This window comes from Apodemus sylvaticus, chromosome 5, assembly GCF_947179515.1.
Source record: "Apodemus sylvaticus chromosome 5, mApoSyl1.1, whole genome shotgun sequence".
NCBI lineage: Eukaryota > Metazoa > Chordata > Mammalia > Rodentia > Muridae > Apodemus > Apodemus sylvaticus.
In genome coordinates this window covers 46,475,078-46,486,514 of record NC_067476.1, presented here as the reverse complement: position 1 = coordinate 46,486,514, position 11,437 = coordinate 46,475,078, and the positions used below count along the sequence as shown (strand labels likewise).

The following is an 11,437-nucleotide window of genomic DNA, read 5'->3' as shown; positions in this document are numbered from 1 at the left end:
TCATCATACAGGTACATCTCAGGGTGAACAGTTTATCAGTGATGTGGTGACAATTATCATAATGTACTTAGAGCAATATTGAACCAATGTTTAAACTCTTAGCCTAGTTCCTCTATTAGTAAAGCACAAAACTAAATATACTAGGATGCTTGACTAAAGCTCAACATAGAGAATGGATTTGTTTAAATGTTTTACTTTTTATCCATGTCAATTTTGGAGGAGACATAAATTTGGGTCTTCTGGCCCACATTTCTAGATGAGCATTTATTGATATTAATAACCTTTAATATTCTCCATGTTTTTGGCTCTTCCCTCCTTAGGAATCTCACATGAAGAGTAGAGCGTAATTAAAATGTGCAGGATGACAAGATGGAGCAAACAGTGCTTGTACCACCAGGACCTGACAGCTTCAACTTCTTCACCAGAGAATCTCTTGCAGCTATTGAAAGGCGCATTGCAGAAGAGAAGGCTAAGAATCCCAAGCCAGACAAAAAGGATGATGATGAAAATGGCCCAAAGCCAAACAGTGACTTGGAAGCTGGGAAGAACCTTCCTTTTATCTATGGAGACATTCCTCCAGAGATGGTGTCAGAGCCCCTGGAGGACCTGGACCCCTACTATATCAATAAGAAAGTAAGTGTTTTTATGAGGCATATTTTGCCACTAACTACATCCATTGGACTATTACAGAAGCCTCACATACTAAATTAGCACAGCCTTAACCATCTTTCTGGTTAAGAAATGAGACCATATTTGTGGGTGTGTATGCATATTCATGAGAAGTAAATAAATTATATTATACCATATGGAGCTGCCCCAAATGCCCCATGACAGAAATCCAAATATAAGTATGAGTTGTTGTAGGTAGCTAATTTAACAAATTAAAAAATTCTCACTGAAGATTACAAGGACTAAGCAATTTTGACTACTTTTTTTGTACTTTGAAATGTTGAAGTCATCCTGAGTTACAAAAGACCTCAAAATATATTGTGTGAACATCTCATGGAAGGAAGTTTTACAACATGAGAGCTTTTTATTTCTTTGCTATATTATAAATAATAAATAACTTCCTGAAGAAATCATTTCTACATGGAATACAGTTATGCAATATACAAGGGTATTTTGTGTTGTTGTTTTGTTGCTTGTTTTTAAGGGGAAATGATTTATTTTGGCTCATAGTTCATATATATAAGATTGTTGGGGGCATATTGCAGTGCCAATTCTAATACACACACACACTTTATCTTAACAGTATTATGTCTACAAAGACTCTGTTTCTAAGAGAGATACAGTTTCATACTGGCTTGAACTTTTTGAAGACACCATCCAGCCAAGTACACTTGCCAGTTCTTAACGTGGGGGAATGCATAACCAAGCAAGTAAAGTTTTTCATTGACCATGAATCCTAAAATACTCCAAACTTTTAGGGACACTTTACTGTTAGCCTAGTTCCTGTCAGAACAAAAGCTGCCATATGTGATAGTTTTGGGTGAGAGAAATGTCTTAGTTAGTGTTTCTATTATTGGGATAAAACATCAACACCCAAGAAAACTTGAAGGAAGGTAGGGAAGATTTATTTCAGCTTACAGTTCTACATCACAATCCATTATAAAGAAAGTCGGGGCAGAAAATCACTGCAGGAACCTGGAATCAGCAACTGAAGCAGAAGCAATGGAAGAGCAGGCTCACTGACTTGCTTGGCTTTTTTTTTTTTTTTTTTTTTTTTTTTTAAGAGCACCTAGGATCAGTCTCCTGGGGGTGGCCCTACAACAACAGGCTAGGCCATGCAGCATGAATCATCAATCAAGAAAATGTACTTCAGGCTAGCCTCGAGGCCAATCTAGAAAGGGCACTTTGCCAATTGAGGTTCCCTTTTCCAAAATGACTATAGCTTATGTCAAGGTGACACAAAAGTAATCAATTAAAGAGATTGTTCATTCTATAATTACTATCTGTCAGAAGTGAATATAAGAAAATTGTGATATAAAGATCCAGATGTGTTCTACAAAGAACTGGGTTCATTTCATAAATTGTGTTTATTTAATTATTTATTTATAATTCTCGGGGACACGCAGTGTTTCAGTGGCACCTATAGTCAAGGTTAGAAAGCCTTTTCCTCACCACATTTCCCCCAAATGTGGAGCCTCCAATTTACAGCCCAAATCCATCATCTAACAGTTATTATTTATTTATATGGAAACATAGATAAATAAAATGATTTATTAATGATAAAAATTGCTAAGAGGTGGCCCTATCAAAATACAAGGTTGAAATCCAACATCCCAGGCTATTGTGTCCTTATTTATAAATCTATACATCCCAGCCTACTCTGTTCTTATTTATAAAGAAATGTTTTTATTTATAAACCTATAAAGGTTTCAGAAAGACCAAATGGAAGCACATTAAAAAGCACAGTAATTCACTATATGGTAACCAGACTGTCATAGTATTGTATTGCTATGAAAAGACACCATGACCACAGAAACTCTTATAAAAAGTAAGCATTTATTTGGGGCTTGCTTACACTCAGAGGTTTAGTCCATTATCATTATGGCAGGGAGCATGGCAGCACCCAGGTAGACATAGTGCTGACGAAGTAACTGAGAGTTCTACTTCTGGATCCACAGGCAGCAGGAAGAAAGAATCACTGGGCCTGGCCTAGCCTGAGCTTTGGAAATCTCAAAGCCCTCTCCCATGGGACACTTCCTCCAACCCAATAACTACTTCAAGCCACACCTTCTAATCCTTCTCAAGTAGTGCCACTCCCCTGATGACTAGGCATTCAATTATTTAGGCTTATTAGGGCCATTCTTATTTAAACCACCACACAAACTATCAGATAATTTTTTTTCCTTTTAAGTTAAAGAGCATTCAGACTACAAGGCCTGGTTTTACACAACTTTAATCCCAGCAATTAGGAGGCAGAGGGAGGAAAATCACTGTGAGTTTAAGGCTAGACTGATTTACATAGCAAATCCTAGGCCATCCAAAGATACATAAGAGACTGTCTTAAAAAATAAAATCAAATTAATCAACCAATCAACAAATAAATATAAATTAAAGAAAAAGAATATGTTTTCAAAACCAAGGACCTTTCAGATTGATGAAAGATACTGTTTTGAGGGAAGGTTCTGCCCATGAATGGTCCCTGACTGTGTTATTTTGAATTTTAAATTTAAAAATAAAATTGCATAAAGAAAAATGGAAAAGAAAATCACACAACCCAGTGACAAATACTTAAAGCTTTCACAAAAGCTCAAGGTACAAGCCCAGCTCTGATGGAAAGACTTGGCAGTCAGATCAGCTTTCCTGGGCCCCCTCTAAACCTGCCTTTGACATCAGCTGTCCTTATCTTTAAATGCACATTGTGTGAAGAAGGAAAAACATTCTGACATTTTGGGACAAATCACATTGTGCAAGCAGAACAACCTGATAAGGGAAATATTGTTATCAGGAAGGAGTTTTTCCAAGGAACGATGTGTCCTTCATTTTTACACTATTCTCCACCAAGGAGATCTCCAGATGTGAGACACTGGATAGCAGTGCAGGTAGAACTATCTCTAGAGCTAAGTTTTTTAAAACAGACATGTTATGTGCATCATTTTTCAGTTTTTGAGATAGCAATTTCCTATGTATCCCAGGCTGGCCTTGAACCACACTCTTCCTTTTTACAGGTTCTGGGAATATAGGACTGTGCCAGCCTGTCCAGCATAGAGTACATTAGAGCACATGGCCAAGCCACATTCACACTGCCTTCTATCACAGCCCTCTGTTTTAAAATCTTCTTTAGGTTGCTTGTGTATTATGTTAACCTGTCTTAAATTTCCTTTCATAAGTAGATTGTTTCATTATGGTAAAATATTCATAAACATTAAGTTTTCTCTGATTTACATTGAAGTTACTTAGCAAAATCTGAGTCTTTTAAAATAATACTTCTTCTAATATTTGATCACTAATTTTGTTTTAGTGACTCCTACCTGTCAACATTACAGTAGCCTTAAACCTCATATATATATATATATATATATATATATATATATATATATATATATATATATATATATATATATATATGAATGAGAGAGAGAGAATGGGAGACTGGGAAGAAAGGAGGGGCAGGAGGGAGGGGAAGAAGAAATGAATTGAAACAGCCAAGGGGTCTACTGGTCAAAAATCATTAAGGGTGGGAGTCTCCATGACTGTAGAGACTGTGAATGTGGATTTGTTTTGCAAAGTGAGTTGAAATATGCAAACATCAATGGCTCCCCTCAGATTGAACTTGATATAGTTAACAAGTTATTTTTATATAAATCATCATGTTCCTTTCTTAGTAAAATGTAGAATGATTTTTAAAAGCCAACTCTCTAAGACCCTTTAAGCCTGTGGTAATATTACATCCAACATTTGGAATTACAATGAAGAGAAATGGATTGGCTTAAACACATGGAAACCATAGAGTCCAAGGTTGAGAAGCTAAACCATCACACGGTGGAAAGACTTCAGGCAAGGGAGAAGAAGCTTGGTCTGAGCATACACTGGAAAGGCACCAATTCATTCTTGAAGGCAAAGCCTTCATTGAACAACAACCTGTTAAATATCCCACTTTGTAATACTGCATAATTAAATTTATGAGTTTTGGGAAGGGCAAGTATTGAACAATAACTTTGAGCATGAAAATGGTTACAGAATGTATTGTTTATGGTATACGTCAGGTTAAAGTACAAGTGCACCATATGTGCAGAAAGTTGTGTGAAGGTCCTGTAGCACGCCAGGGCTCTCTGTGTTCTTTTCATAAAGACAACCAATGCCATTGGGCTGACAGAAATGTCACTGACAATGGTGTATGGGAGCAACATATGCCCACATATTTTTATCCTCTGTGTCCCAGTTTCTGATCTGCCAATTATGTAATAATCAAACATTCTACTAAAATTATTAAAGTGATTTAAACTGCGATCAGAGATACTATGTTAGCAACTGAAGAAACAGTAACAACCGTGAAGTGGAAAGGAGAAAGCGGTGTTGCTGTATTGCAGAGTTTCCATCTCATGGTTGCTGTCCTCAGGGGACCTTTAAAATGTGAGTCCAAGCTGAAGACTTTCTATTTGTTCCTTCACTTTGTGTAACAAGGACATTTCCGCTTGTGAGTACAATTTTTTCTTATGGGACTTTTTTTTTTTTCGGTTTCATAACTTGAGCTACTACTGTACCATTTGCCCATACATTCAACTTCACCCACTCTTTGTTCAGAAAACATCTCCGCTCTTATGTTCTTAAATTTACAGATGACTCATTAGTGCCATGGAAAGACATATCCTTTTGACAATGTGGCATTTGACTAGAAATAGAAAGATATTCTAGATCTGCAGTGAAAATAGAAGCTTGTTATATTTTGGAATATAGAAATGTATTCATTTAAAAACTGTACTGTGTCCTTGAATGTCTCCTAATGTTAAAAGCAACCTATTGTCTCCAGCAACAGTCCTAAAATGATGGATACCATTTCTGTCCTGGGATTCACATAAGAGGCTTCGAATTTATATCTCATTTGTCATCACATGAATGTTTATGATCGAGGTACCAAGTGCTTATTTTGTTTTCTGTTAGGGTAAGGAAGGTTTTATTTTTCTAGGAAAATCAGCTCTTAGTGTCTGCCTCAGAAAATGTCCCAGAACAAATAAAATACCTTTGACATTTAGTTAATTCCAGTCATATTAGTTAAGAGACCCTTTGGATAAAGGAACCAAAACTCAGCAGAAACTACTTTGAAAGAGAGACAAAAATAAGAAAAAAAGTGCAAACTTATGGCCAAATCTAGTTTCAAAAACAAAAGACATGGAATCTAACATGATACCATCAGGACAACCCTTGGACAGTGTGGGCTCAGCTTTGCCTTGTGCTGGCTTCCTGTGTAGGTGGGCTCAACTACACATGGCAAAAATAACCCTCTGTCACAGTAAGTTAACATCAACAGCAGAGTAACCTCAAGAAAAAGTGCATGTGTTTTCCAAACTCTGACAAAAGCTGTAGAATTCCGTCTAATCAGCTTGCCTGGTCTATTTCAGTGAGCAAAATTTCTGGACCAGGTAAGGATCACATGCTGACTCATGTCCTAAAGAGTGAGACACATGTATTCAAGCCTCAAGGACAGACAGTGGAGCAGAGATTTTCGCCACAATGAAATGACAGAAACTTCTAGAGAAGTTATTCTGGATAGGCAAAAATGAACAACTGCTCCCTCCCCTGCACAGTATACACTTGCATTTTAAATTCTTGTTGGCACCTTACAGGCTCTTGGAAGACAGCTTTGGTCTCAACTTAAGAATAGTAAGACTGAGGTTAAATAGTTTGTCCAAGATTGCAAAACTAATAAGTAAGTTAGTGGCGTGTTCCCAAACCCTTGCTTTTTAAAATCAAATCTTTCATATTCAGTATCAGCATCTAATATAATTCAACTACATTCCCTGATGGATCCTAAGTGGGTAATATACACATTTGTGTGGGAACCCAACTTAAATGGTGGGCTTCTGTGAGGAAATTGCATCTAAATTTAGATGTGAAGACAAGTTTCTGTGAGAAGGAAAACATAGAAGATGCTAACAGTGCATCTGGGCTGCATATGAGGAGGAGGCATACGACAACAAATCTGCTATTATACAATGCGCTGAGGTTAGCTAAGGGCATTTGTCTTAGACAGGGTTTCTTTTCCTGCACAAACATGACCAAGAAGCAAATCCGGGGAGGAAAGGGTTTATTTAGCTTACACTTCCACATTGCTGTTCATCACCAAAGGAAGTCAGAACTGGAACTAACCAGGTGAGGAAGCAGGAGCTGATGCAGAGGCCATGGAGGGATGTTCCTTACTGGCTTGCTTCCCCTGGCTTGCTCAGCTTGCTTTCTTATAGAACCCAAGATTACCAGCCCAGGGATGGCACCACCCAAAAAGCGCCGCCCCCACCCTGGATCACTAATTGAGAAAATGCCCCAGAGCTGGATCTCATGGAGGCCTTTTCTCTACTGAAGTTCCTTTCTCTATGATAACTCCGGCTTGTGTCAAGTTGACACAAAACCAGCCAGTACAACATCATTTAGGAGATCTTAAAGAATATTCTCTTTCTTTTTCAAGGCAAATAACTCCATAGGGTTCTCTCCATCTGCCCTGCTTTCTCTTCCGACCTGATAAAATATAAATGTAATGTAACAGAATCTCCCCTCTGTACACAGTCCTTTTTTTGTAGCAGAGTAGAGCCAAGGTTAAATTATAATAATTGTAAAGTATTGATATGTATAATTTTTGCTATGTGTGCACAATGCTGTTTAACTTTTAAATTATTTTTCAAGGTTTGTAAATGTGGCGTGGATGACTCTCAGATACCTATTCCCCTTTCCAGTCTCCAGTCATTTCAGCTTGCAATCCATGGCTTAAAGACCTTACTCATAACTAGGTGGGGGCAGTGTTAGATGAGGTTAATCTGCTGCAGATAAGCAAATGTTGTGAGAAAAGCTGTGAGAAGACTTCGTCATCCCCCATGAGCCCAATGAGAAGGAAAATCTTTGCTCAAAGCCTAGGATATAAAAGGAGAGGAGGAGGAGGGAAGGAGATCATCTAAAGATTCTCAGACAGGAAAAAAACTTAGACCCATGGAATTGACCAGAATAAGAAACACTTGCAGAAATGGAGACTGATAGGAATCTCTTATCATCTGAAACAACATCAAACTTTGAAGCATCCCTCTTATGGGTACACGACTCTCATTCTGCCCCTGCCCCTCACTGCAGAACCTCTAGAAATGTGCCCCGCACTCTGATAAAGTTAGGACAGTTTCCCAGTCTGACCACCAGAGGTATAGAGTAGAGCTGTGCACTCCAGCCCATCTTAGAGCCATGTTACTATTTCCAGACTGGCACTTTCTTCTTCATGGTGATACAGTTCCAACTACCATTAATTAATAATTATATTTCATTAGGAATTACATAAGGCCTGGGAATAGGTCACCGGAGGAGTGCTTATTTAGCACTTGTTGGACCTGGCTTGGATCCCAGCACCTGGAGAAGAAAGTTACATTGAGTTTGAAACTTGAAAAATATGTATACTTATTGATTTACTCCCTTGTGTGAAAATGCATCCAAATTCCAAAGAATTGACTACCCAATACACTTTTAGGAGACAGATGATGTGAGTGAAAAATTGCCTGTGATCTAAACTTTCAGGCAAAGAATATGTTTAGTCTGCTTATAACCCCTGATACTTATTTGTTTTGTCTTTTGGGAAAAAGTCTTATTCCAGACCTCAGTCTTGCCTTAAACACTCAACAATCCTCCTGCCTCAGCTCTGGGCTGCTAGCTTTACAGGAGTGAGGCTCCTCCACATCTGGATATACTACTCTTAGAATACTTCTTGCTATCCAGCTTGCTTTCATAAGTTATCTCTGACTTTCACCTGCAGCTAACTGTTAGAGACGCTAAATGGCATGAGTGAAAATTTCGATGTAATCTCTGTCACGTCTCTGTTTTTTGACAACGTCTAGATGAAATACAAAATTAGAACTGAAGTTTTAACTGTATCCTTTAAAAAATACTGACTTTTGGTTGAAATAAAGGTTTCACCAACAGGCTGTATATTCAGAAACCAAAAGAGCAAATACACCACTTGTCAAATTCAAGTTTCATCCTTGACAGTAATCATAGCAATAAGTCACTTTCTGGAAGTGCAGATATGAGAGAATGAGTAGATTACAACAAGGAAAAGGGACCAGTCCATATATCCTGTATATTCATTGAGAACTGGGGAATTACTACTGATCATTAACAGTTGCTTCACCCACCATCATAAAGTCATCTTGGTGATTTTTAATTTTTAAATATTTATTTATTTATTATATGTAAGTACACTGCAGCTGTCTTCAGGCACTCCAGAAGAGGGTATCAGATCTCATTACAGATGGTTATAAGCCACCTATGTGGTTGCTGGGATTTGAACTCAGCACCTCTGAAAGAGCAGTCAGTGCTCTTTAACCACTGAGCCATCTCACCAGCCCTTGTGATTATTTATTTAAACATGGAGTACTAAGTATCCAATTCTGATGCCCATCATTGAAATCACAGCTTATGATTTAACAAGCACATGCCTTTCCCTTTCTCAAGTGAAGTGACTTAGTCTTAGAAAGAGTTCAGAATCTCAAAGGTAGAAGAACAGACTCAGCCTTATATATATCCAATTCTGCAGTCTGTCCTTTTAACTTGAGACAAATCTGTTACCTTTCCAAGGGATTTGGGGGGGGTGTCATTAAACTGTTCATTACCAGGGGTGCTTATCAGTCTTTGATCAGACACCTTATGTTTTCTTTAACATCTATATTGATATTTTTCCAGCAAGGCTTACTCAAGAGTGTGACTTGGTCAGTCAATGAGTAGTTGAAGGTCAGGTCAAATCTGTTCAGCACAGACAGACATTAGCTAGTGTGGTTATAGGCACCTAAAATACAGTAAGACCAGATTGAGAAGACTGGAGACATTGTGAAAAATTCAAATGAAATACCTCAATGATTTTTATATCGTTTTATCTCCAAATGTCCATATTTCAGTTACATTGGGTTACAGAAAGCACCACTAAGGCATTTCACCTCTTCTTCGGCTTCTCATGGAGTACTAAGACAATCTGAAATCCTTGGTTAGAGGTCAGGTTTCTATTTTACATTGTTTGTATTGGTTAGTGCTCGGCTATCTACACCTCCAACTAGTCACCTTCTAGATTCATTTGTGCTACTGTCAGTAGCTGAGCATTCCTTCACTGATTTAGATGTGTGTGTTTTCTTTTCAAAGTGCAGCACAAAGCTTTGCAAATGTAGTGTTAACAAGTTACCTTTTGAACCTAAATTAGATCCGAGCTGCTTTTCGGGTGTCTGCTCCATGCATAAGACTTAACTTTTGTCATATAAATATTACAAAAACACTATTCAACTTTAGTGACTAGATGCATAAAATAACAGGCCAGAAAAGCCATAAGGCACATAGGAATACTTCATGCCCATAAATACATCTATAAACCAGTTTTTATACATAGAGGTTAGATCTGAATTTATTCATTATGCCTTGTTTAAAAACTTGTTCCAAGGAAGGAAATTATTCTGGTATTAGAATGTTCTCACCAAGTGCTTATATTTCTACTCCATTGAAGTGATGAGATTAAAGCATTATTTCCCCTTATAGTAAATGAACTAAGGGATGGGTTCAAGCCACCAGATGTGGCTGGTGAGGTTCTACTAAACAACACAGTCTGGTGCTTACCACTGGGGCCATTTGCACATGTAAATAGAGAAGACAAATGTCAGAGGGCTGGTAGTTTTGCAGTTAATGCTTTGTTTCAAGTGAACATTGGTCCCTTTGGATTCTGTCCTCCATACAGCCCCTTCAGCACAATGATTCTGAGTGCCACTGTAATTGCAAACTGACTTCTCAACCTTGGAAAAATTATGAGGAATATAAATACTGTCATGTGAAGAAATAAATAGCAGGATAGTTGTAAAAAAGTAAACTAAAGTCCTAAATCAAATTTAATGACTTCATAATGATTGTGATACCACATATACTGGGGTGCTATCCAAGTCTGAATACTGTCTCAATCCCAAAGCTATTGAAACTAAACCCATAAACACTTCAGAGTGATGTATGCGAAGCTTGCATATGCACATGTTTCAATCTAAAAGGAATTCACCCGTAATAGGGTAAAAAACAATGAAAATGGTTCTGCAGTGCTGGCATTATTGTTACAGTTCTTGGCAGTGGTGGGAGGAAATCTTATGAAAAATTAAAACACAAAAAGCATGCTGTGCAGACAAACCTCACCAGTCTCCTGTTTCAACCCTACATTGCTGTCACACATTGCACATAAAATTCTTTATGAAACATGTGGTTACAAATTATTTGCACTTAACAAACAATTCTATCAAATATGTCATAAAGACTAGAATTGAAAAATTAAGAATTATGTCAAGGTGTTACTTCATTCAGTGGTCTTCCAAATTTTCAATTTCTAATCAGGACTGAGGTTGCCGAACTTTCCCAACACCACTTTGCTGAGTTCCAGTGCCTGGAACTTGCTCCTGTTTCTCTCTTACTATGTTTCTGAATCTCACCTTTGAGTTCTGTTTGAAAGGGGGGGGGGGGGTTCTGTGCTTCCTCAAGCATCTGTTGGCCTCGCTAACAGTTCCTGTTCTGTCCTTGCTTCCTCTTCTCACTTTTCTATTTTCTGTCAAGTGTCTCTGTAGTGGTGACCTTTCTATTGCCTTGACAAAATGCCATGACTAGTGCAACTTGCAAAGAAAGCATTTTATGTAGGGGTTCACATGAGCCTGTGACTATTGTGGGGAAAAGCATGACAGAAGGCAGGTAGCAATGGTGCTGGAGCAGTAACTGAGAGCTTGCACCAGATCCATGG

General features: G+C 38.0%; 1 protein-coding gene across 10 annotated transcripts in view; it reads left to right on the top strand.

The window, feature by feature from the left end:
- Nucleotides 1-332: 332 nt before the first annotated feature.
- The window catches only part of LOC127685415 (sodium channel protein type 1 subunit alpha), a 68,648-nt gene continuing 57,543 nt past the window's right edge, over nucleotides 333-11,437 (top strand). For all 10 annotated transcript variants that reach the window (XM_052182615.1, XM_052182610.1, XM_052182611.1 and 7 more), the window contains exon 1: nucleotides 333-633. In XM_052182615.1, the coding sequence (XP_052038575.1) occupies nucleotides 370-633 (264 nt within the window). In that variant the 5' untranslated portion in view covers nucleotides 333-369. The remainder of the gene's footprint in view (nucleotides 634-11,437) is intronic.